The following is a 27,895-nucleotide window of genomic DNA, read 5'->3' on the forward strand; positions in this document are numbered from 1 at the left end:
AGACTTCCCTATTTTTATACTCCATTCCTACTGAAATGACAGCTAACATTCCATTTGTCTTTCCAATTACCTGCTGAACTTGCATGCTAGCTTTATGTGATTTATGCACAATGATACATACACATTCCATTTCTTCAGTACAATTTGTCAATTTTGCCAATGCCTGGTTATTGACCACAGCATGGAAATGGGTTGTGCTAACCACTCCACAGGCTCAACCTACTAGTTAGAATGACAGAGTCACACAGCATAAAGAGGCCATTTGTTCCATTATGCTTCTACTAGCTTATTGAAAGCTATCTATGTAGTCCCTCCTCTTTCCCCACAGTCCTGAACTTGTTTTCACTCTTCAGATATTTTATTCAATATCCTTTTGATACTTACTACTGTATCAGCTTCCACCATCCTTTCAGACAATATATTCCCGAGCAGAACAACTCAGAACATTTCAAAACACTCTCTTTATCACCCTTCAATTGCTTTAAATTTTAAATCTGTGCCCTGTGTGACTGACCCTCCTGCCAATGCAAACAGGTTCTCCCGGTTTACTCCATTAAAACCCAATAACATTTTGAAAATGGTTGAATTGTGTCTGGCAATAAATTCTCAATAGTTGTAAGATGACCCCATCCCTCCTACCAGCCCTCTGGATATATTACTGAGGTAGAGCGTGTACCTTGGAATCAGATCCTGGCTGCGCGATGCCAGCTTTGCTAGTGTGGTCATGAGGACAGTGATAACCCGTGGCGAATACTTTGGGACACAGGCAGAGGCTCTCAGCTGGGTGATCTCAAAAAGCAATGCCTCCAGAGTTTCAAAGAACTTGGTGATTTGTTCAACTGTGCAGCGTTTATCATAGGACAAGGACATGTACTCCCCGACGGCCCATACCTGAAAACACAAAACTAATCGTTCAGTTTATATACTTGGCTTCGATGCAGCAACTCTTTAATGAGAAAAAGGTCATTGAACTTTTGTTTCTCTGCCCACAGATGCTGCCTGACTTGCTGAGTGTATTCAGCATTGCCAGCATTAGTCCATTACTGTACTGACTGAAAATTTCACTGGGTTTACCTTTTATAATTCCCTCTCGTATTTTAAAGCAGCATTTATTAATCATTCTGGGGCATGTTTTTTGTGATCAGCTGATGTATTGTAGCTGGTCTATTTACACAGAACACCATCTAACTGGTGCAGGAACTTCCTAACAAAAAAACCATTCTGGCTTGGGAACTCTGTGTGGAGTTTGCACATTCTCCCCGTGTCTGCATGGGTTTCTTCTGGGTGCTCCTCCCACAGTCCAAAGCTGTGTGGGTTAGGGGGATTGGCCATGCTAAATTACCCCTTAGTTCAGGGGATTAGCAGGGTAAATGTGTGGGGTTACAGGGATAGGACCCAGGTGTGATTGTGGTCAATACAGACTCAATGGCCAAATGGCCTCCTTCTGAATTGTAGGGATTCTATTATTCTAACTACATATTGTACTAATACTGTTATACAAAACTATGTATGTATGTATGTTTAGAGTTATTTTTACATCAGGCAACTTCTGCTTTTAACATTACAAGCAACTAGGCTCCAAAGTACTGTAACTTCAGTGGCTATAGAGCATACTGGGATCTCCAGAGGTTGTGTGATGCACTATACGAATGCAAGTTCTTTCTTTTCTTCCATTTGTTTTAGCTTCATTAGTCCCAATCAGATTTAAGTCCAGGGTCAACACAATGATATAAGGATATAGCACTATCAATTCCTAGGACAGAACAATAAGCTATACAAAAAAAAGACTGGAAAACAAACAGCAACACCTCTCTATAACCCCACCTCTACCACTACAACATTTTCATCGTTCTTTTAAAAAGGCCAGGCCACCATCTGTTGTCCCTCCCCAGTTGCCCTCGAGAAGGTGAGCCACCTTCTTAAATCACTGCATGCCATTTGGTTTGACTGTTCTTTAACAGTTTAGTACATGGCTTGTTCGGCTATTTCAGAGGGCAGTTAGGAGTCAACCACATTATTGTGGAGTCACATGTAGACCAGATTGGACGAGCAATAGATTCCCTCGAGATGGGTTTTAATGACAATCGATGATAGACTCATGATCATCTTGACTGAGATAAGCTTTCAACTCCAGATTTATTAATTCATTGAATTTAAATTGCATCAGAATAGAATTTGAACCCGTGTCCCCACATCAATCACCCAGAGCTCTGGGTCGCAAGGCCATCATCTCCCCTTACATGTGCACATTGCTATAAAGTTCTGGACAGCACTCAAAAATGGCAATCATAGTAAAATTTCCTTGACATAATCCAAACGCTCAGAAGCTATTTTTAATATCACTGGAGATCAGCTCACTCGGGCCAGGATGGAGTCTAGACATGGTATCTTCCTGCTCATTACACTTCAGATACTCAGTGGATAAATGAGCCATCAGAAGGCACACCAAATATGGACAAAGTACAGAAGTTGCTTCTTAACATCCTTCAGTGTTACTCAAGGACAAACAGTGGTCTACAGTGAATCAGTAAGTTAGGCTCTCCTGTGAAATTCCTTACCACATGGGTGAAGAAGTTCTCCTTACTAATGATGTTGCTGACTGCTCCACAGAAATCCAGCAGCTCTTTGGACTGTTCTACTATGAGAGCTGGGTGCAGTTTACATAACACCATCAGCTGGGAACTGAACACTCTGTGGATTCGGAAGGAGAAGAAATGAGCAATACACAAGGTGTACAGGCAGTAATTAATCAGCATGTACCCAAAATGAATCTAAGCATTCAACTTAAAAGGTTTGAACTTCACACCAATTTACGCGAAGATACTCATAAAATGACATTTCTCCGACACTTGTCAGAACTCCGCAGTTATTGTGCACCTGTGCAGGGTTACTAATGTGGCACTGTGAAGAGTGATGATTGGGTGCAGACCAGGTCCACCATTACATTCATTGACCCCGTGAACCTAATTCATAATTTCACTGTGTAGCTTAAATTTGCAAAACAACTGCTATCAAATTACAAGCAAATAACACAACTGACTGCAATGTCTCTCTCTTCAATGTCTCTCTCTAAAAGGGCATTGACAACCACAGACCTCCATGTTCGTCTTGTTGTAAAGGTGTAGATCATCTTCAGTGGTGGTACATTCATACAGTTTGCGAGGCACTTTAAAAATATCATTCTTCGTCTACCTTAATCCTTTTACCATCGATCTTCCCCAACAGCATCAGACTTTCTAAATCATGGTTTCTTATTGCTGACCAAGATTGGGAAGAGATAGTTGGAATTTCTTGCACACATAAAATTCTTTGAGTCTTTTTTTTTGCAATGAACTACTTCACTAGTAGTACGACTTGTGTCCAAGATATCTTCATTCTTCACCTCAAAAAACACAACCTCAATTCTCAGACTGAGGACTGAGAAAGCCTCAGTCCTTCTCTGCATTGTTTCACTGATCATTCAGCACTCACTTTGTGCCAGATTGGTGTGATGTAACATTCCAGGCATCTATTCTTATTTTCATGAGTTGATCATAATCATTTTCATCTTTGAAATGCACCTATAACCATTCCAATTCCTTGTCTCATTTTTTGCTCATATTTTCCACCCACATATTTCCTAGATAACAACATTGGTCTACCTATTTGGATGTTTCATTCTTCAACGTGATCTTACGTTCTGGTGTGATTTTCTTTTTGACACGATGAGATATTTAGTTTTCTTACAATTTATGCTCATCCCTTTCTCCTCAGTTTTGCACACTACTCCATCCAAAATCTTTTGTAGTTTCTTTTCAGAGTCGACAATCTGAACAGCGTCATTGGTGTATTTTATATTATTAAGGTTGTAATGTCCAACTAATGATCCAGGGAGCTCTTCAATCTTTTTAAGACTATCTTCACTATATAAATTGAGTAAGTCTGGCAAGAAATCTGCTTGACCCCTCTTTTAATCTTCACAAGATCACTTAGATTGTTCTCAACTTTTACGGCTGCAGATCTTTGCCATCAAGATCAAGAGACTCTAACTTGTTGAACACTCTTCATGTTTTATCTTACCAAATATTTTAATATAATCAATAAAACATTTGAAAGCATTTTTTTTAATCTCTGACTCTTTGATGGCACATATGCATCAAAGTGTGCCTTGTTCTTCTGTCTTTGACAAAAGCACATTGAAGAGCTGAAATTTCTGGTTTTATCTTGCTCCTGGCTCTGTGCATCAGCACTCAGAGAAAGGTCTTAGTAATGTGACACATCAAACTGATAACATGAAGGAGTTCACAACCTATTACTCTGGGCTTTTTAGAAGCACAATAAATATTGATTTTTAAATCTGCTGGGATTTCTCCCATGTCATAAACTTCATTTCAGTTGAGAGTCAGCTTGTCTATTCCAAAGTCTTTAAAACTTTTGATTTGTTCAGTGACTATTCCATCTGGGGCTTTAGCTTTATTGTTTTTCATCTTCTTTATTACTTTGTCATTCATGGCCTTTGAACCATCCATGTTTTTCTTAATTGTTGGCTTTTCTTCCTGTCTGTTGTCCTCAAATAGCCTCATATGTATTTAGTCCATCTGGCAAGCACTTGATCTCTTTCCATAACAACTTCCCCATGTTTCCCTTTGAATCATCAGTCAGATGTGCAATCACCAAGGGGCACATGACCAATTCATCTAACCTACTCATAATGGGACACTAAAGGGCAATTCAATTTGGTCAATCCAACAAACCTGCACATCTTTAGACTGTGGGAGGAAACCGGAGCACCCGAAGGAAACCCAAGCAGACACAGGGAGAATGTGCAGACTTCGCACAGTCACCTGAGGCCAGAACCAAACCTGAGTCCCTAGCACAGTGAGGCAGCAGTGTTAACCAGTGTGTCACCCCGCTTCCTTATCTTCAATTTATTTCTGTTTGATCCTGTTCTCTAATTCCTGATTTTTTTTGCTCTATTTGCTATCTATCAGCTATACACAGCATAATATTCTGGAATGAAAAAGTTCAGTCTGAAATACTATTTCAAGTTAACAATCACATCGCTTTGTTTCCAAGGACCTGCTTGAATCTGCAGATCACCCCATCTGTTAATGGTACAATGACAGTGACCGGATAAACCTGCACAAATGAGCAATACCCATAATTTACATCACCTCCATCAGCACTAGCAACAATTTACATTTATGTTTTAGAAATACCCAATAACTTAGCAGTATCCAGATTGGTACTGAGCAAGACAGATCAGAAGGTACTAGGTTTGATCTCCCTTACTTATCATCATCGCACCTACTGTATGACTAAAGCTAGGATGGTAAACCAAGTGCCAAGAATGCTGCCCTTCGCTAGGCAATGAGCCAGATCCTAGGAAATGTCAACAGAGGATTTTTAATGGCAAATGTGGACATAAAAGCAGGACTATACATTTAAGCAACAGTTTTGCAGCTGGGAAGTTTATACATTCCTCAAGATAAGTGTGGCATTGACAGACACATAATATTATATAATATCTACAGCACAGAAACTGGCAGCTCAAGCTGTGATGATGGGTGAGCTCTACTGGAGCTGCTAATACCCTTCCTCATTTAACCGAAACTACACATCTTTCTACTCCCCTCTCTTTATTGTGCTTCTACTTAACTGTATCCATGCTGCCATCTCAACTACTCCACATAGTAATGAGTTCAAACACTCCCTCAGAGTTTTTCCTGAACTTCCTGATGGATTTATTTGTGACTATCATACATTTAAGGCCTATTATTTTAATTTTCCCCACAACTACAAATATGTTCTACCCTATAAAACTTTTTTATAATCTTACAGACCTGTTTCAGGTCATCCTTCAGTCTTCACTTGTCGAGAAAAAAGAACATCAGCCTGTTCGATCTTTCCTGAGGGGTGTAACTTTTCAGTTCTACTATTATCCCAGTAATTCTTTTGTACTTTCCTAGATCCTCTTACTTCTTTTTCCAACACACCAGAACTGTGCAGAGTATTCCCACGTGTGCTCTAACCAAGATTCTATACAAGTTTAACGTAAAGTCTTTGCTTTTCAATTCTATCCCACTAGAAATGAACCCTGGCACTTGAGTTGCTTTGTAATCGCCTTATTAATCTTCTACTTTTAGCATTTGCATTTCAGTATCTTCAGGTCCCTCAATGCTATTTAGACACATATTTTCCAAGGGCTTTTTAATCTCTATTTCTTTCTTTCATAAGTGTACACTCCTCACAATTACTTAGCTAGTAGCTCATTTGTCAGTTACACAGCCAATCAGTTTATTAATTTATTCCTTCATATCATCACAATCCTCCCCTATATTAACGACAAATTGCTGTTGTCTGTAAATTTTGAAATTGTTCTTCTGATTCCTGTTGTCCCAACATAACTCCTTGTGGAACACCACTTCCTACCTTTCAGCAGGCTGAGTAACTAACTCAATTCCCTATCCTCTATCTTGCAGTTAACTTGCTAACCATTCTATTGCTTGTCCCCTGACATCACCATGGTCCAGCCTTAAATCATGAAATCCGTGCTGATGCTTTCAGGTTTTAGATGTTTTGATCACACCCAAAGGGTTGGTTTAGCTCAGTTGGGTGGATGGCTGGTCTGTGATGCCAACAGTGTGGGTTCAATTCCTGTACTGGCTGAGGTTATTCATGCCCCGCCTTTTCAACCCATCACCTGAGGTGTGGTGATTCTCAGGTTAGATCATCACCAGTCAGCTCTCCCCCTCAAACAGGAGAGCAGCCTATGCTCATCTGTCTATGGCGACATTACCCTTACACCTATATATTCAATTGGTGATGGTCATCAGTTCTACACCTCTTAAAATTCTGTTTGTACAAGATGATTCTAAGTGAGAGCACAAACTGATGAGCAGCATTATTCCATTCAGTATGTAATCTATCTCTGGCAACACACAGGCCCCTGTTAAAGAAAGTTACTGTTTCTCACCGTTGAACCTCAGCCTTGAAGTCTGGGATATCATAAAGCAGATTGCTGCGCTCCAGGATAACAAGGACCAGCTGGTTTATCAGCACACCGTCTGCAAACTGAAGCAAAAGGGAAAGTGTGTAAGAATCCAAAAACAGTCATTTATCAATCAAAACATAAACAGGAAAAGCTCTAATGACAAAAGTGCAAACTCATTCTGGCTTTAAGCTACAACTGACTTTAAACAAGCAACCCCTGGAACACAAGATAACATGATCAATTAGTGGTTCATGAGCTACCTGGTAAAATTCAGTGTGAAAATTTTACTCTGTTCCGCAGTCAATTTACTATATAATTGCAGTTGAATTAACAAAAGCATCTGCTTTGCTTGTGAATATGTGCTCATATTGTTGCTTTATTGGGATTAGAGAGTTGGGTATCTGAAGCAGTCAATAGATAACGTTAACAGTAAGTGATTGACAACAGGAGGGGAGAACGATTAAAGTATCTTTGGTGCCATACGGTTAATGCAGCTGCCCTGCAGATTAAGCTTGGGTAACCAAACATCACAGTTTTACTGGGACAGTCCCAGATTTTTATTAAACGTCCCTCAAACTGTTCCAATGTCCCAGTTTTTGGCTTCTTCCTCATCAGAGATTTCTCTCAGTATTTCACCTTTCCTTCAGCATCTCTTCACTTCCTCTCCCGAATTCTTCATCTTCACCTCAGCCTTCACATTCCACAGCCTAAACTTTTGGCTTGGTTTACATGAAGAAAACCACAAATGTGCAAGACTAACTGCCTGCACTGGACTCTCCCTGTTCAGTTTTACTACTGATAACTCTTCAATACTAAGGCCATTCCCCTCCATGTGACAGATTTCATCTTACACCCACTTCATTCCCAGAATAGGAATTCACTGCTTATCTCCCCCTTCCAGTATTTCACTGGCTGTGCCAGTCTGCTCTTCAGCTGGCATGACCCTTACTGGCGTGACCATGAATGGCATGAATTAGTGCACAATTCCACTGACTTAGCCTGTTTCTCTCCAGCCATGCACTTTACACATGAATGTATGATGGTGAGTATTATTGACATGGTTATTTGGCTGGTGTGAGAGGTGTTGTGGGGTTAGTACAGAGCCTCTGAAGTGAGTCTGATGCTGTAGTGTCCTTGCAGGTAGTTGGATACTGGCATGGTGCCTACTGGTAACCCACCAATCAGTGCTGAGGATGTTGGCAGAGTAAGTTTGGTTGAGCAGTGGGACGTACAACCGAATGTTTCACTGAAAGGTCACATGCTTACAGCTCTGGGTGCAAATAAAATCACCCACATTTGTGGTGGGTTCACTAGGTTAAAATTCAGCTTCTAGCTGAAAACATCCATTGTCAAAATCCAACGTGGCTTGCAGAGTAAAGTTAGAGCATAATAGAGGATTCCAGGAGCTTGTAACCAGCCATGGCTGTGTTCTTTCAAGAAAATGAGGCAGAGGTGCTATTGAAACAAAGGTATGTGATTCATAACTGCTGTCTACAATAAGTGGGTGTCTTAATAAGCATGTCAACATTGGCTAGACATAGGGTGGGAGATATCATTACATGACCTTCTACAGCTCCTCCCTCAGACTTCTGCCATTGGTTAGTTAATGTGTCAATCAACACAGAGCCCTACCTTCTCAAGGTTTCTCAATGTGCCCTGGTTTGTACTTTTGAAAATCTGGGCATCCTAGGCTATGGAAAGGCCGACAGCTAAGGAGGAGGTCTTATCTAACATTAGCAAAGAAATATAAATGCTGAGAACAGTTTATAATCACAGTCTCAATACAAAACAAGTAGGAGAGGAGGCAATGTACAGAATATAACCTTAAATATCCAAAAGGAAGGAGGCCAGCTGTCATCATGCCTGCACCTTAAGCCCTAAAGCCTTAATGCAAAGTGAAGCTGAGTATAGAATCAATTCTTTAGCATCTTTGCTACCTGGGGAATATATTATAGGGAAACTGAAATTTCACTTCTGCTAAAATCCAGCACTGTAATCACCAACTCCAGCTCTCATTTATCTTTGTCAGTGAGTGCACTTTCTTGTATCACGATTTGTGTAAAAAAGGTGATTTTTAATAAGCAATGTGAGGAACAGTGGAAGCGTTGATAAAAGCAAACTACTAAAATCTAAAATAAAAACAGAAAATGCTGGAAAAACTCAGTGGCCAGAACTTTACTGTCCCGCCCATCACGGGAATCGGAGTGGGCGAGAGGTGGACCACAGAAAGATCCGTTGACCTCAGGCAGGATTTTACGGTTTCAGGATGAGCGAGGCTGTAAAATCCTACCCAGTCGGTCTGGCAGCATCTGTGGAGGGAGCAACAGAGTTAATGTTTTGAGTGCAATCTAACTCTTCTTCAAAACTGACATGTAGGACTGGAGCAAGAACAAGAATCATAGAATCTCTACAGAACACAAGGCAGCCATTCGGCCCTTTGAGCCTGCATCGACAATAATTCCATCCAAGCCCTATCCCCATAACCCCAAATATTTACCCTGCTAATCCCTCTGACACTAAGGGGCAATTTAGCTTAATGATTTGGTACCAATATAGAGATCACTCAGGATTTCTAAATTATTGTAAACATCACTGCAGGTTGGTCTTTACTGCTTATACCTGTTTGCGCTGAAAAGATAAAAGGTAAGCCTACCTAAAGCTGTTTGATACAACAGAAAAGCTTGCTAGGTCACTTAAGCGGGTACAAAGGGATGGGACTGGAGTCACATTTGGGCCAGACCAGCAAGGGACATCAGCTTTCCTCCCACAAGTAACATGAGTGAACCAGCTGGATTTTCATCACAATCTGACAGCTTCACGTTCACTTTTACTAAGTTATTTTTTATTTCTAAACAAATTTATTTTATTTTTAATTTTTTTTGTTTAGAAACGGAATTTAAATTTTCAAACTGTAGTGTTGAAATCTGAACAGGTATTTCCCTGGATCATTAAACCAGGCTCCTAAATGACTAGCCCAGTAACATAACCATTACCTTTCATACAACAATACTGAAAACAATTCTTCATTTTTCAAACCTCTGATTCACTACTGAGTTACTGTAAGTGAGAAACATAACTGTCTCAGTGGTTAATAGATAGTTTAGAGAATAGTGGATCCACAGGCATTCAAAACATAGTGCAAAAGACTGACAACACAGATTCTGGGCCAGTTCAGTGATTCCTCTGTTGCAAGCACATGGACTTGTACTGAGCCTTACAAATTGCTTTCTCAATGGGGATCAGTGAATCCAACCAACATTGACAAATTACCCAAGGAATGGATTAAGCCTGCTACAAAGATGTTCCATTACCTGAGTGACAACATTGAAGAAAACCTGCAGCAGAATGGGGACAGTGTGAGCACAGTGTACAACTCTCGGTCTCTGAGCCATGTCCAAAAGTACTTCATGAAGCAGGCTTAATCTGTGAAAGGAATTGTATCCTCAATCAGTGCAGGGAACATAAAACATTGCACACTTACCTCCTCATTTATTCTCTATGGGAAATAGATATTGATTTCACACTGCAGAAATGTTCATTCTCTTCTATCCTCACTATGGACAAAAACCCTACTTACCCTATTTATTAGCCTTCCTTTAGATCTCTCCCTCCCCCACCCAAAGCAGCCCCAGATTGAATGCTTCTAAGATTGCTACCTTTCCTCCCTATGAGTCTTGCCTGTAATGGATGGCAGTGAGGGAGAGATAATGAGGAATCAACCCACAACTATAAAACATTTAAGGCACAGAAGATTGCCAATCACATCTGTGCTGACCAAAACAAGCTATCCAGCCCAATCCCACTTCCCAGTTCTTGGTGTGTAGCCTGGGAGGTTGCAGAACCTCAAAATACAATGATGATTTCCGCTTCTAACACCTTTTCAGGCAGTGTATTGGAGACTCCAACCACCTCTGTATTCTTCTACCATTTATTTTAAATCTACGTATATTAATCAATTTTCTGCTAATCGGATCAGTTACATTGATATCTTCCTGACTATCAATCACACAGCCAGCTCTTGATCGTGCCCTTAAATTTAAGTCCCGCTATTACAAACCAGTCCCGAGATTTACAGAACCTCACTGGAAACAGCCTTCCAGTAACAAGAATACCTCTCGGCTCTTTGCTTTCTGCCACTGAGATAGTTTTGGATCCAACTTGCCACGTACTCATAGATCCATGGGCTTTTTCCTTTCTGACCAATTCAGACAGCTCAGGAAAATATACAAGAAAGTATACAAGAAAGTATGGGAGAAAAAAAATAGGACATGATTTTCCGTGTTGCTGCTTTTAGAATATGGATTGGGAAATACCAGTGGGAGGTCTGAAATGGAATCTCAACCAGCAATCAGGAGGACGGCAATGGGGACCAGTGCAAATGCACTGGGGGATGGGCACACGTGCAGTGGCCCACTCAGCCCCTCCCACCCCCCCTCCCTTACTGGCTTGAATCCCTCGGCAGACTCTGTGAAGCACAGAGTGCCAAAAATTAAATCCATCAAGTTCACCCAAAAAATGGACAGGAAAATCTCCCTTAGTTTTTTTTTGGAAAATTGCCCCCATAACTTGCATTTTAAATAGCACTTTTCCATACTCGTAGGATGCCCCAAACCACTTTAACCAATGAAGCAATTATGGAGTGTTGTGATAGAGAAAAAGCACAGCAGCCAATTTGCACACAGCATGCTCTCACACACAGCAATCTCTCACTAACAGCAATGTGATAATGACCAGATAATCTGTATACATCCATGCTGATTTGAGAAATGGCCAGGACAGTGCTGCAAGAATATTTTTGATTATTTTAATAATTCATGCTTTCTTCAATATCAGGTCTAGGGTTTTTGTTATTCTAATACTTTGCTCTCATTCACAGAAGAGTGATCTCAAACACCAAATGAAAGCTGGAAATAAACTGCTAGCTCAAAGTGAAAATGTCAAGTCACTTTGGCTGCATCCAAACCCCAGAGACTGTGAATTAGTCAAGCTTACCCCTCAATTATAGCCCACAAATGAAATCATTAGGATCTGTATACCTGTCAATAGTGTCTCCTGATCCTGCCTCTACCCGGAGGATATAGAGAAACATGCTCCGACAGTACTGGTCCTGGAATGCTTCAGCAGAGTTCAGGGTCTTTCTGCTCTGATCTGTAATCACCTTTTCACTCACTAGAGACGTCGACAATCTAATGAATTTAGAACAGAATTTGAATGAGACTGAACATTTAGACAAATGATACTGCACACAGGAGGTCAGATGCAATGTCACAACTTTTAACATCTATCATGATGACAGAATTAAAACTTAGCATTCTATTACATGTGAACATGCACATTAACTTTAATTAGGTATTAGTACCCCATCAAGAGCTAAATTAACAAAACACAGGTTTTTACAATGTTTAAGCCCCCCACTTCTCCAACACATAATCCCTGATTCCCATGTCTATCAGAACTCTGCCTTGAATAAATGCAATGGTCTAACCTCTACTGCTTTCAGCAGGGAGGGATATCCCACATACCAACTACCCTTTGGGAGAAAAAATTCTCCCCATCTCCATCTTAAAAAGTAGACCTCTTACCCTGGTTCTAGTCTCTCTCATAGGTGGAAAATTCCTGCTACATTGACCTTGTCAAAACCCCTCAGGATCAACACAGACTGGGAAACACATCCTCTCAAATCTGACCACGACTTTCCTGTCATTTTCCATTTCAACTCACCATCCAGCTCCCAAGCCCACATTTCCTCCCTTGGTCAGCTGCAATGTTCCAGTGAAGCCCAACACAAACTGGAGGAACAACGTCTCATCTTTCCATCGGGCACTTTATAGCCCTCTCAATTCAACTACAAACCATGAATTCTCTCCTCCATTTTGACTTTTTAAATCTTACTTTTCCCCAATCTGTAACAAGTTTCGCTTTCACAGAAGCTGACCCTTGTTCTGCTATTGACACATTCCTTTATGCCACTATTAGCACCGTTAGTCTTTAATACTACCATTAACATTGTCTTGGGTCCATGATATTTTTGTCAAATCTCTCCTGAGCAACAACCTATCCCTGACATTCTATTTTGCTCCACTCCCGTTCTAACAGTAGAGAATACACCACATTTCTCCCTCTCTTTGGCTCTAAACAGTCAAACCATTAACTTTGTTTCTCATTCCATAGGTGCTGCCAGACCTGCTGGGCTTCGCCAGGAACTTCTGTTTCCACCCACTTATGATCTTGTATGTTTCAATAAAGCCACCTCTCACTCTTTAACCTGCAATGGGTATAGGCCCAACCTGTTCAACCATTCTTCATAAGATAAGCCCCTCATCCCAGATAAGGGACTTTAGGAAAGAAATGCAAAACTGAGTTACTTTTCTCTAAAAGAAAAAGTCAATCATTTCATATCACTACCACTCCAGGTCTTCACTCTCATTTTCAACATTAATTAACTTGTTAATTTGAATCTAAATTAAAAGGCATTAGCTAATCCATCAAAATATGAAAGCACAGCTGTCTCCAGTTATTAAGCAGGTAAACATGCTGCATGGTGGAATTGAATGCTGTAGGCTGGAAGTTCACAGGTCCAACTTCTATTTACTTAAACTCAGCCAAGATGTAGGAGCACTACAATTAGCACTGGCATTCTAAACTAGGGAGAGGCAAAATCAGACAAGGATTCCACTCCTAATTCCATACGTTGTCTCTTCCTGATGGGAAGTGGGTGTGTGGAAATTAGGTGAGGGCAGGTTGGGCTCAACTGTGATAATTACCATGGTCAAGCAGCCACTCTGTTTAGCATGGCCAACGTACCTAACCAGCACGTCAGAAAGATGCACTGGTTGGGTGCATTAGCCATGTTAAATTCACCATCCAGCTCCCAAGCCCACATTTCCTCCCTTGGTCAGCTGCGTACCCGAACAGGCACCAGTGTGGCGTCTAGGGGGTTTTCACAGTAACTTAATTGCAGTATTAATGGTAAGCCTACATGTAACACTAATAAATAAACTTTAAACTTAAACTCTCGCTCTAGATGCGCACATGGGAATCGTGTCCTGGGATGTGTAAGTTAGAAGGATTAGCACGGTAAATGTATGCGGTTGTGGGGATAGGGCCTGGGGAGGGATTGTTGGTGATGCAGACTTGTTGGGCTGAATGGTCTCCTTACGCACTGCCGGGTTTCTAAGTTATGTTAAGATGTAAAAAGGCTTCTGTCACTCACATAAGTATATCACATTATGAGCATGATATTGTAGAGAGGGAGTGAAACAAAACTATTCAATGAAGACAAGTGATAAATGCAAGTTAATTGCTGCAGGTTCGGGAAATACAAAATAAAAACAAAAAGTGTTGGGGACACTCAAAAGGCCAGGCAGCACCTGTGGAGAGAGAAACAGTTCATGTTTCAGGTTGATGACCTTTCATTAAACCCAGGAGCCAAATGTTCCCTTCATTTTCTGTGATTTTCAACGCACAAATGAAAAGAAAACTTGCACTTGTATTGTAGCCAATGAAGTACTTTTGAAGTGTAATTGTAATCCAGGAAACATGAAAGCCAATTTGTGCACAGCAAACTCCCCCAAACTACAATGTGATAATAATGTCACCTGTTTAGAGATGTTGTTTAAGGGATAAATATTGGCTAGGGCAATACTGATCCGAGAGACAGCAAATCTGACAATGCAGCGCTCCCTCAGTATGACACTGCAATGTCAGCCTTGATTTCTGTGCTCAGGCCTTGGACCTGGAGCTTTGCGACTCAGAGGCGATTATTGAACCAAGGCTCATGCTGAAGGGCCAGCCGCAGTTTAACCAGTACCTGAGTTGGGTTTCAAGTGCTGCAGTCAGGCAGGGTAGGTCAAGCAGAGAGTGCAACATCTCGATTGTCGTGTCTGGACGAATCAGATCAGGCAGCAATTCAATGAACTCAGGGAACAAGGATGGTGTGTTCCAAGCTAGGAACTAATAGGAAAGAAGCAGGAATTATACACAAACAGAAAAAATTCACCTTGCGTCCAGAACAAGAGGGTAAAATGTAACAATATTTTACAATAACTGGACATAAAGCGGGAATTTTTGGGGATATGGGCATTTCTCTATTCATATAGATCAAATTCTCACCTTCAACAGATTTGGGAAGCTCTTGTGAAAAATGCCAACATTCTCACTCAGTGTTTTCCTATTCCTCCTGCAGAACTGGAAAAATTCAAAGGCCACCATCGTGTCATGATAGAGTTCTGAAGGGATCTTGGTGAATAAGTGTCTATAAACAGCTTCAGAGTCCACTACTGCCACCTCACCTGAAATGTGAAAAGTTCAGGACTTGATGTTCAATAGTCACGCCATTAACAACAACTTTAACTTAGCAAAATATCTCAAAGCACTTCACAGGAGCATCATCAAGCAAAATTTGACAGCACGGAAATATCCTGAGGAGATGTTAGGCCAGATGAGCAAAGTTGAGATGGAGAGATTTAGAGGAGAAATTAGTGGATGGCACAGTGGTTTGCACTGCTGCCTCTCAGCTTCAGGGACCCGGGTTTGGTTCCCAGCACGGGTCATTGTCTGTGTGGGGTTCATACATTCTCCCTGTATCTGCATGGGTTTCATCCGGGTGCTCTGGTTTTCTCCACAGTCCAAAGGTGTGCGGGTTAGGTACATTGGCCATGCTCAATTGCCACTTTGTGTCCAGAGATGCATAGATTAGAGGGATTAGTGGGGTAAATATGTAGGTTGCAAGGATAGGGCCTAGGTGGGATTGTTGTTGATGCAGACTTGAAGGACTGAATGGTCTCCTTCTGCACTGTAGGGTTTCTATGATTCTATGAATCACAGAGTGTAGCGCTTTGGATGTTGAAGCAAGACTGTCAATAGTGGAATCTTTAAATTCAAGGATGCTCAAGAAGCCAGATTTGGAGGAGTGCAGATATCTCAGAGGATTGTGGGGCTGGAGATGATTACAAAGAAAGGGAAGAACGAAGGATTTAAACTCAAGGGAGAGAATATTAAAATCAAGGCATTGTTCAACTGTAAGCCACTGTGGATCATGAAGAGTGAGGGGTGAACAGTGTGGACATAGACAGCAGAGTTATGATAACCTCACATTTAAGATGGAATGTCAGTCAGGAGTGTATTGGAATTGTCAAGTCTAGAGGTGTTCATCTTTTTTTACTTTGTTACCGGGACGTGATCATCACTAGCTGTGCCAGCATTTGCTGCGCACACCTGAGGTAATTTAAGAGTCAACCACATTTCTGTGGATCTGGAGTCACCTGTAGACCAATAATATTGGCAGATTTCCTTCCTTAAAGGACATTGTTGAACTCGATGGATTTGTACGACAATCGACAATAGTTTCACGGCTATCACTGGGCTTTTAATTCCAGATTTTTATTGAATTCAAATTTCACTATCTGCCATGGTGGGATTCAAACCCGAGTCCTCACAGCATTACCCTGGGTCCCTGGATTGCTAGTCCAGTGACAATAACACTACACCACTGCCTCCCCTAATGACTAATAACAAAGTTATGGATAAGGGATTCAGCAGCAGATGAGCTGAGACAGGGAAAGATTCTGATGGTTATGAAAGTGGCAATTGGCACTCTTGGCAATGTTGTGGATTTGACTTGGGGCGGCACGGTAGCACAGTGGTGAGCACTGCTGCTTCACAGCTCCAGGGACCTGAGTTCGATTCCCAGCTTGGGTCACTGTCTGTGTGGAGTTTGCACATTCTCCTCGTGTCTGCATGGGTTTCTTCCCACAGTCCAAAAATGTGCTGGTTAGGTTAATTGGCCATGCTAAAATTGCCCATAGTGTCCTGAGATGCGTAGGTTAGAAGGATTAGTGAGTAAAATATGGAGGGATATTGGGGTAGAGGCTGGGTGGGATTGTGGTCGGTGCAGACTTGATGGGCCGAATGGCCTCTTTCTGTACTGTAGGGGTTCTATGGTTCTATGGAGTGGATTTGTGATTGGAAGATCACGTCAAATATTATACCATGGTTACAGTCTGACCAGCCTTGGACAGTTACTCTTCAGGGGGTGGAATCAGTGATTAAGAAAAAGTGTTGCAGCAGGAACTAAAGCCATTGGTCTTCTCAATGCTTAATTAGAGGAAATGGATCCTCATCCAGTACTGGATATCAGATAAGCTGTATGACAATGTAGAGACAATGGAGGGGTTGAGAGAGGTGGTGGTGAGTGAGAGAGGTGGTGGTGAGTTAGAGACGTGAGTCATCAGCTTACAAATGGAAACTGATGTTGTGTTTTTTGGATGATGTTGAGAAGGACAGCATGTAAATGAGAAATGATAGATCTCTGGGGAACACTAGAGGTAACAGTGCAAGAGCAGAAAGGGAAACTATTGAAGAAGCATTGGAGGAAGATGGTCAACCATATCAATGGCTTCAGACAGATCAAGAAAGTTGGGGAGAGATAGTTTACCCTTTTCACAATCATATGAGGTGTCAGTTGCAATTACTAACCATTGAAAGTGTTGTTTTGCATTTCAAATGATAAATGATGAGCCGGGACACTGGTGGGAGTGGAGGAATCATGTGATCAGAGACTTAATTTAATATCTGCCACAATGGAGAAGAGGGTATGAGTTAATTGAATGTTCAGGTTTTTCAGTACCTCAGCATCACTGAGGGGATGAAGCAATTTGTTTCAAAAACTAGGTCAAAATGTGTTCACAAAAGATCCCGTTGCACTATTCTGAAGACCAGGAGTGCTCCTCCCAGTGCTCTCAGCCAATATTCATCCCCCAACCAACATCAATTAAACAATTTTCTGATCATTACCACATTGCTATTCATGGGATCTTGCCATACTAAATTGATTGCTGAGTTTCCTACATTAAAACAGTGACTGGTCAGGATAAATAATGATGAAATGAAGATTTTGCCGGTTGTGTATTTTTGAAAGCTACTGAAAAATGCAAGCTGCTTAAGGTAGGGACTGTTTGGTTATGCTAATGGGGCTCGTGGTCAGAATTTTCCAGTTCTTCTTGCTGGCAGAATCTTCCAGTCACATCACCCAGGTTTTCAGGTGGTGAGGGGTGCATTCAGTGGGAAACCTAGTGTCAATGGCAAGGCCAATGGTGGGCTGCCTCCATGAAACATGCAGGAGATTGTGCGGAAAATCCCACCCAGTGCTTTTGATATGTTGATGAACCTACCAACACTGCAAACAGATGTTTATCTAAGGCAAGCTGGTAACAATGGGGAACATAAAGGGTTTTGAATATTGTGTTAGAAGTTCAAGGTGTGAACTTTGCATTTACATTCTACAGGCTAGACTCACAAAATAAAAGTCATTACATTTTGACTTCTGAAAATGTAAAACAAATCTGAAGAAGTTTGTTCAGATGACGAAAGATCAAAAGGGAAAAACTGTACTTCAGCTGATTAAACCTACAAAAGGGTATCAGGTGCAGAACAGGAATAGCTCTTTGGCTCCCAGCAAGTGGTGTCTGAGAAGAAAGCCTGTCTTGAAACATTAGTTGTTTTGTTTTACCTCAAAAGCAAACCCCAAAACGAGTATAACTGCCTGGTGTGGTAACTGTTACTGGATTTTTAAAAAAATCTAAAAGATGTTGTGGCATATTTGGGGAGATTCAGCTCTGAAGGTAGCGCATTAAAGGGGTTTGGAACTGGGTAAAGTTAGTGGTACTGTGTGTAGCCCTTGGCTTCGTTAAGGGTACTTCTAGTTTATTGTACTGTTGTTTATGTTATTGCTTAACGAGCATTTATTTTATTGAAAAGGATGTTTGGGACATCATTTTTTGGATTTCAAACCTTTCCTTACATTAAATCAAATTGCAGAATACAGGAGAAGCCAGTTGTTTTAGGTTTCCCTTTTGGGATTTAGAATAACTTGGTATATACCATTAGCTGTGTTCTTAACAAAATACACTTCAAAATTACTTCATTGGTTGTAATCCACTTTGGGATATTTTGAGGTGGTGAAAGGTGCTATATAAACATGTCTTGTTTGCTGTTTGAGCTTCTATCAGTTCAATTTAGTCAAATCCAACTGCATGACTCTAAAAGGTTTCCACAGTGGCCAAGAGCACACAGCATTGAACGGATTAAATTCTACTTACTGTGATTTAGATAGAATTGAGCAACTGGAAGCAGCACTCTGGCAAAACCAGAGTCTGAACTGATTCTCCCGTAAAGTGCTTTCACTACAGGAAAGGCTCGATACACAAACAGTGGATCCTGTCGACAAATCAGGTCCAACAAAGTCACCGCTTCAACAAGGCACTAGGAGACAAATGTAAGACACAATGAGCCAGCAATAAAGCAAAGCAGAAAATTAAAAGAAAAAGATAAATCAAAAATCAGGTTTTTCTGCATTTTCTGATTTGCTTCCAGAATGAGCAAGCTTTCCTTTTCTCTTTGGGGTGAAGACATCCTAAACAGCAGTCACCCTGGGCTCTTCATATGCTGCTCTCAATACTTAATATTTAACTAAATCAAAGTTTTGAAATAAAAGGTTTTTTGAAATGCATGTGGAAATGTGCCTGCTCCCAGAGTCGTGGAGAATGTTGTCTGTCCTTCCTGAATCGTGCAAAATGTTAGATGTTCCTCGACTAAAATACAGGGTGCACATTCTGCGCTGTCTGAAATGTTAAGCCTTCCTCTGGCAGTGTGTAAAATATTAAATGACCCCCAGTTCCCACAGGCTCAACTATCTGCCACCTCTTACGAGGTTTCCCTGTCATTTTCCTCCAAAATGCTTAGGAAAGCAATGCACAAAAATAAAGCTTCCACCTTTACACAACCAATTCTGCAAACGAAGATACTTACTTATGGCTAAACACTGAGGAGATGCGGAGGCTGAAATTGCAGTAAGGTTCTTGTTACAGACTACTTTACTCTCCTTGCTAGTTAATATTACACAAAAGTGAAATAATTTGGGGAGACAGAGGGAAGAAAATGAATAAATAACTCATTTTAAGTATAAACTGTTAAGTTCATGAGTAATAACAATGCCACGTTCACAGTGAAATATAAAAGAATATAACTTTAGTCAATACAGAATGCAGGATCACTTTTTAGTTTACTAGATAATATGAGAGATAAATTCTCCAATTACTTCCAGCTTTGGGTGTTTATTTTTAATCAATAGTGCCTAAACTACTTACAGCTTTCTGGAGTTCGGAGTCAGATTTCTTTAGAGCTTCTGTTGCAAAGAGAAGAAATTAATTTTATAATCAGTGTTGTGCAGGGTCACAGTGAATGGTAAGAGCTAGTATCTGGCAGAATATTATAATCACTTTGTCTGTCACTGAATGTCAAAGTAATGGACATTTATAGGTGATGTTGCAATGAACTACAAATCAACAGGACTTGGGATCACAGTAGTTCCCCAAACTTTCAATCCCAGGCATGCTCTAAGCTGCGTAAAGCACAATCTTAAAATGCACCATGCAGGTCAATAACCCGTGTTCCCTTTAAGACATACGCAGCAAATCTTGAACACGCTACATAGTGCAACACGCAGGCTGCACACAACAAAGAAAATTTGAGCTACACTGGAGATGTAAAGAACCGTGGTTCAGCACTTGCCCACAAGAAGGGGCTGCAAACAAAGGTCAAGTGTGCATCACAACTCCTGGGCAACTCTGAAACAACAGCACCACTGCCAAAAGGTCAGGACACAAATCACCAGCACACTTTCACAAAACTGGGAATTGAGGCATTGTTAAGAGTTAGAGGAAATAAAATTGGATAGGGAGAGAGAGTCACTATAAGAAGGAGCCAGAGGCTATTAAAGGGAATTTTTACACAACAAGGATGTTTGCATCTCCAGAGAAGTGCTGCCTTTTGTGTCTAAAATATTGCCTTTATGTTGGACACAGCAGCCGGAATTTTACTGGCACACTCACCTGAGGCTCATACAATCATGCCTGAGGCCAGTGGGGAATACCGTTCCACAAGCCTCACCCGACCCAATTTCAGGGCGGGCGTGCCGGCAAAATCAAGGCAAGCAAGTGAAAATGTTTGCACTAAGCCAGGAACCAAGTATGAAAATACACAGATAGAAGTCAAGCGAGCACTGCAGCATGTTAAGGGAATCTCTTAGCATACTCTAGTGGCAAAAAGCAAACACTGCAACATAACAATTTCAGAGGGAAACTACATCTACACTTTTTCTGTCGATTAAAGCTCAGCAAGATAAGCAGGTTACCAACACTTGATCATTTTTTCAGGACATTCTTTCAAACAGCCAAATTTCTTCTAAGCAGGCAGAACTGTACCTACTTCTACATGCAGTCTCTGCCTTTGTAATGAAAGAATTGACTGTATGTTTGGTTGTGCCACTAACTTAGTGCAGAGATGCAGTTACCACTCCAAATATTTGTGCAAAGAGACAAAAAAAACTGTGTTAAGTTTGTTAACTACAAATTAAAAATGACTGTAAACATTGAATTTAGCACTGCGAGTCAACAACACAGGAAAGGAGAAGGGAACTAAGGACTGCATTAATCATCATGTACTGATAATCACTTTGCTCACTGTCCGATGGAAGAGTTGTATCGCCTCAACAGGAAAGATATGAGCAAACTATATTCCAACAAAAAATAACTACTTGGCTAAACTGAAACCATCATATTTTAATTCAATCCTTCACCCAAAATTGAATCATTTAAAACATGTAAAATATTTTACCAACTTTTATTGATTAATAATTATTCATAATATGAAGCAGTTAATTTGCTTAAACAATTTCATTTAAAGTTTTGACATGGGCCTCCAGTATTCTAAAAGCATTCCGCAAGCTGTGAACACTCTGAACAATTTACCATTTCATAAAATTGAATCAGAGTTTTGTTCCATAGAATCATACAATACAGACGGAGGTCATTCGATCCACTGTGTCTGAGTGGATCGAACAGTTATCAGCAATCCTGCAGTTTCCCACAGACGTTTATTTTAAAATATTCATCCAATTTCCTTTTGAAAATTAGCACTGGATTTGTTTCTCCTCACATGCTCAGGCAGCTATAAGTCACTGAATAGATAATTAACCTTCACATTTCCCAGGCTTTTCTTATTTTACCAATTATCTTCAACTTGTGACTTCTGGTTATTTAACCATTGAACATACAGTGAGGAAGACGACCATTTGGTCCATCCAGTCTGCACCGATTCTCCAAAAGAGATTTACCATGGCTAATTCACCTAAATTACACATTCTTGGACACTAAGGGGCAAAAAAGCATGGCAAATCCACCTAACCTGCGCATCTTTGGATTGTGGGAGGAAACCGGAGCACCCAGAGGAAACCCACACAGATATGGGGAAAATGTGCAAACTCCACACAGACAGTCACCCAAGACTTGAATCAAATCCAAGTTCCTGACACTGTGAGGCAGCAGTGCTAACAACTGTGCTGCCCTTAAATTCGCGCAAATGATAACTGTTGCTTTCCATCTACTGTGGAAATCCATCATAACTGCTTATTAAATCTTCTTGCTATGAGCACAATCCCAGTTTCTCTAGCTGCGTGGCATAACTAAAATTCCTTACCCCCAGTATCATTCTGGTAAATTCCCTCTATACTTTCACTAAAGCCTCAAAATCCTTTCTGAAATGTGGTGTCCAGAATTGAACTTAACACTGAAGCTCAGACCTAACCAGTGAGTTATTACCATAACTTCCTTGCTTTTACCCTCAATACTTCTATTTATAAAGCTTTTTTAGTAATATTTTGCGGGGTACAACTAGCATTTATTTTTAAACATATATTTTTTGAGCGACATTGAAGTTGCCTAGTAACATCATGTTGCCAATCATCTTCTGTGGGTTACAGGAAAAATTCAAGTGCTTGGATTATCTCGAACTGGAAATGTAGGGTCAGAATTCCACAATTGTTTAAAAAGCAATATCACTCAGAGCTGCTGCCATTTCTATTCAATTAGTTGCATTTAATAAGAACATATTTAAGAGGTTTAAGAATGTTGAAGGCTTTCTGATATATTTCATTTTCTGACTACTTGAGAATGCTCAAATAAAACACAAATATGGATCATTGATTACAAAAGCTGAGAAGTTCAATGTTCTGTTTGCATTTGCCAAGGTGCCACTGTTGACCTCAAACCACTTGCATAGAAATTTTTTTGTACCCAAACAAAACTACTTCACACAATCCAGAGAAAATGATAAGCAACTTCAGTACCATAAAGACCTTAACTGACAGACTTTCAGAATGACCTTCCCTTTCTCTACTGCTGTCAGTCACAGGATGTGACTGCAATTCTTCACCACCAGGTGGGGGCATTTGCACTTGTTTCTCAATGCAACTTTCTGTTCTATTGTACAGTGGATTATATACTTAAATAATACATGATGAATTACTTATGCAGCCATCAATAAGTTGAGTTTTACTAAAACTCTATTTCCTACTTTGTAGTTGTGAAGTCAGGAAGTGCTGCTGCGGCTGAAGAGATGTGTTAAGTGGAACGATAGTTTCCGGGATTAATGACCAAAACTCGGAAACTGGTCAAATTTACAGGTGGCACCAAACTGGGAAAGGAAGGGAAGAACAATGATTGAAGAAAATCCCGGATAACATTTGTAGAACCGTGGCAGAAGTAATTCAATGCAGTAAAATGAGAAGTCTCATATGTTGGATTAGAAAAGGCCAAACTGTTGGGTGTTGAACTCACTAAGCAGGAACTCTGAGAAATCTAGAAACAACATGGTCCATGACAGGATATTGTCCTGAGACAAGAAAAGAAATAAAAATTGGCATGCTCTCTCTTGGTCTAGGTATCCAATCAACTCATAGGGAGTAAGAGAACAAAATGCTAGGACCTAAACTCAGAAATTGGTCAAATTTACAGATGGCACCAAACTGGTAGTTTTTTTTTCACCATGCTTTCTATCACAGTACAGAGAATAAACGCTTTTCCAAAGGGAGGGCAAAAATAGGCTCTAGTCATTGTAGAGCAGCAGCAGATGAGGTCAACATGAAAAGTAGGTCACATAACGCCCTCTCAACTGAGGAATTGAGTGAACTGCTTGTGGGAGATACAATCTAGTGATGAAAAATATTTAAAACAAAAGGATAAACACATTTTCCCTGACAGCATACTTACTTCTATCACTCTGTTCAATTAGCCGATTGCAATATTCAAACGTCTTCTCCCGTAGACGCTCTTTAGGGGGCATCAAGCGACTTGATGTTGAGGAAGCAGAAACCATCGACATTACAGAGCTGTCTAACTCAGACTTTTCATCTGGTAAAGAAAAATCAACAGTCTAAGTAAAAGCATCTGGCCAAACACATGGTTACGAGGAAATATCCAAGTCGTAATTTTTTCACAAACAATCACAAAAGGAAGCAAAACCTAACAAGATTTTTTAAAGTCAATTTTTTAAAAATCTATCTTTACTCAGATTAACCAAGTATTAATCATCACTTTGGACTAAACTGCTTTCTGTTCCATTGACCCACCTATGGGCTGTCCATGCACATACACAGTCACTGGTTTTTTGGAAAAACCTGGTGTTGTGAGACTTCTTACTGTGTTTACCTTGTTTGGAAAATTGCCAGAGATCTGGACATAGATAAATCTGCACTGGAATTTTGGCTCTCATTACAGGATTAAACAATAATAATAATAATTCAATTCTGAAGAAAATTTGATAAAAGGTGGACCGATGAATCTTGCAGTTATAATCCAGAAAAATGAATTATGATCTACTTGTGATCACGGGCCGCCTCTGACAGTTAAGAAGGCTAAAACGTTTCAAAAGCCAAATCAGCGGATTATGCTGTTTTGCCTAAAGGAGCCTTTGTCCATCACATGCGCAACGTGAGTTAATGAGTGCAAGATGAGGATGCAGTATCTCACTACGTTCCAGTGCCTAAGCCAAAACAGCAATCTCCACATTCAGGTGCATTTCCAATTACCCAATGGAAAAGAATGCTCTTTGTCTTTCTTATTTCCAATGGTTTCCTTTGGAATCCCAGCGGTGAGATCTGTGAGCAAGGACATAGTTAGCTATTGCTGATTACAGTCACAATATCCTTCGCAGGTGAAAACTGTTTCAATATAAAATGACATTATGAATGGTAATTCAAGAGAAAATATACACATCTGTGCTCATTATTAACCATCTGTTGTGTGGAATTTAACTGCATTGTCAAGTTATTTGTATTACAGTTATGATTACTCCACAGAAACTAAACACTGCTGTTTCTGGTAGCAAAGCACAACTGATAGCAGATTCCCATAACAATGCAACCTTTACCATCAGCCACTTGATTCTGGCCTGTTAACTTCAGGGACCTTCTTCTCATGGTCATTAGGAACATTAAAAGACAACTAAACCTATTGGGTCTGCTCCACCATTCAACTGTATCATAGTTAATCAGCACCTCCCCTCCATTTTCCCCTCCTTACTCCATAACCCTTGACACCCTTAACATCACGAAAGTCTAAAAAGGACACAAGTCATTCACATTTTCACAGCAACATGTTCATTTCCAGATTTAAAAAGACTTTTCAAATGCTCATGGTGAAGTTTGAATTTAAATTCGCTGGATTGTTAATACACATCCCTAGATTATGAATCTATTAGTTTCAGCCAGTCTCTAAATAAAGCCCAGGCAAATCTGCCAATGAAGCCAGGTTGTATCACAGAATATTCTCTACTGAAGGTCCTTTTAGTATAAATGGGGGCAAAGGTGTAATGCCAGCATTGGGAAGGCACATTACCTAGGGCTTCCAACTCTAGCTGGATGTATATCTGAAGGTTTCGTCACAGTTAGCTGCCCAGGTGGAGGTTTCCTGCCCATTTAAACAGTGCTTTTTGAAATTCTTCTTCAATGTATTCCTTGCAATGCCAGGGACCTGGGTTCAATTCTGGCCTTGGGTCACTGGTTGGAGTTTGCACATTCTCCACGTGTCTGCATGGGTTTCCTCCAGGTGTTCCAGTTTCCTCCCACACTCCAAAGATGTACAGGTTAGAAGGATTAGCCAAGCTAAGTTGTTCCTTAGTGTCCCAAGCTGGGTAAGATGGATGGGGGGTGAGGGTGGGGTGGTGGCAATGTATCTTATCCAAACTCACATTGCAAAGTCAGTGCAGACTTGATGGGCCAAAATTAATCTTTAAAGTCTGGAGGGGTGGCGACCCTAACCGTACCACGTCTGAAAGGAAAACTGCAACAATGATACTGTATTCAAATCCTGTGGTAGAAATACTTTGTTTCACCTGGCAGATAATCAGAAATGCCAAACAAGGTTCAAAGCACGTAAAAGACTTCTTTGTGTTTGTGGAACAGGCTATCCTCAAACCAAGATCAAGCAAAAGAACGGAACAATAAGAACACAGACTTCTTCGGGAGAAGCACAGACATAAAATACACAGCTGACAGATCAGCATCTACAGTGAAAATAGATTTGGGTCTGCACCCTCCTTGGAAACAAACTTTCCTCTTTGCAGACAGGCTGACAGATCTATTGCCAACACTCAGATTTCCATGTCTTCAATGCAATTCCCACAAACTGAATCAGAGATTTGTGACAGCTTACCTGCATCATTGCTGTTAACTCCGCTTGCCCCGAAACACTGCAGCCACTTTCTGAGCATGGAGAAAGAGTGCATGTTGAGCCATTGGTCCTCAGTGTAATACTGGCCAATGGAAAGCACAGTGAAGAAATCACCTGCGACTGCTCCATCCACCTCTAGAATTGAAGCAGGCTGAACAAGAAAGGAATGAAAAAATACTGTTAATGCTCACTAGCCTCAAGTGATTTAGCAACTTTTCTCCTTCCTCTTTTGAAGACACGGACACCTTACTGGAAGCCACGGCTGCCTGCATCTCTCCAAGTCAGCCATTTTAACAAGTTTGAGCCTTGATGGTTTGCAGGTTATTCAACAAGTTGCATCCCAAACTAGCCTGATCTTGGCATTATCTAATGACCATTATCTTATGTATTAATGTCCTAAGTAGGCCTACATTAACACTGCAATGAAGTTACTGTGAAAATCTCCTAGTGGCCACACTCTGGCGCCTGTTCGGATAACCTGAGGGAGAACTTAGCAAGGCTAATGCACCAAACCAGTATATCTTTTGGACTGTGGGAGGAAACTAGAGCACCAGAGGAAACCCACACAGACACAGGGAGAATGTGCAACTCTGCACAGACAGTGACCCAAGCGGGAATCAAACCCAGATCCCAGGCACTGTGAGGCAGCAGTGCTAATCACTGTGCCGTCCCATACGCATGTTCCAGCAGGGTTCACTGCATACTAATAAGGACTGGACAGAAGGTCAATTATAAATCCCATGCTGTGGCTAACTAGTCACACAACTATGGATTGAACTTGGCCCTTCCTAATATGTATGGCTTAATTAATCACTGGAGAAGTTCACTAAGTCATTGGGGGAAACTGAAATATTTAAACAGATTAATTAGGTCATAGCTAATCCATAATACTTTGCTTCTTAACACAAGGGTTATTAACAATGAAAAGCAATAGAATGTAGAAACAAACGTGATAGTCAGATCATGATACGGCAAAACATAGCATAACAGTGTCACAAGATCAGGTGTCCAGCAGAAGACCTGGTATTCAGTTGTGTAAAAGTTGTTAGTTGATGCAGACATTTTTTCAAAAGGGAGTGGGTTGGAGGCAAATACAAAAAAAAACAGATTTGGACCAAATACCTTGGTCTTCTCAAATATATCCTAATAGCTCACTACAACTGCATTGGAAAAGTCTTGGGTCCCATCCAACATCTCAACCAGGCGGAACACAGAGGACAGGAAAATCAAGTTAGTTACCTTTCCCAACCTACATATTTGTCTTCAATTGTAACCAGATAACCAGCAGCATTGTAGGTTGTTGCAGCATCACAAGCAGCAACTATTTTGTTGACGCGCAGTCATGAAAAACACAATC

General features: G+C 40.7%; 1 protein-coding gene across 3 annotated transcripts in view; it reads right to left on the reverse strand.

Annotated features, from left to right (window-relative positions):
* Nucleotides 1-27,895, reverse strand: part of ap5z1 (adaptor related protein complex 5 subunit zeta 1) — a 48,528-nt gene that overhangs the window by 5,192 nt on the left and 15,441 nt on the right. Inside the window, exons 6-17 of one of the 3 annotated variants that reach the window (XM_080206396.1) lie at nucleotides 26,521-26,689; nucleotides 24,897-24,965; nucleotides 24,079-24,219; nucleotides 20,119-20,156; nucleotides 19,072-19,234; nucleotides 15,086-15,264; nucleotides 14,784-14,926; nucleotides 12,010-12,159; nucleotides 10,285-10,396; nucleotides 6,956-7,053; nucleotides 2,559-2,691; nucleotides 677-891 (exon numbers count right to left, since the gene is read on the reverse strand). In XM_080206396.1, coding sequence (XP_080062522.1) covers nucleotides 677-891; nucleotides 2,559-2,691; nucleotides 6,956-7,053; nucleotides 10,285-10,396; nucleotides 12,010-12,159; nucleotides 14,784-14,926; nucleotides 15,086-15,264; nucleotides 19,072-19,234; nucleotides 20,119-20,156; nucleotides 24,079-24,219; nucleotides 24,897-24,965; nucleotides 26,521-26,689 — 1,610 coding nt within the window. The remainder of the gene's footprint in view (nucleotides 1-676; nucleotides 892-2,558; nucleotides 2,692-6,955; nucleotides 7,054-10,284; nucleotides 10,397-12,009; nucleotides 12,160-14,783; nucleotides 14,927-15,085; nucleotides 15,265-19,071; nucleotides 19,235-20,118; nucleotides 20,157-24,078; nucleotides 24,220-24,896; nucleotides 24,966-26,520; nucleotides 26,690-27,895) is intronic. The other 2 variants (XM_080206397.1, XM_080206398.1) reach the window with 2 other exon arrangements.

The sequence above is a fragment of the Carcharhinus amblyrhynchos genome, chromosome 18, assembly GCF_965287045.1.
Source record: "Carcharhinus amblyrhynchos chromosome 18, sCarAmb.v2.hapA, whole genome shotgun sequence".
NCBI classification, from domain to species: Eukaryota; Metazoa; Chordata; class Chondrichthyes; order Carcharhiniformes; family Carcharhinidae; genus Carcharhinus; species Carcharhinus amblyrhynchos.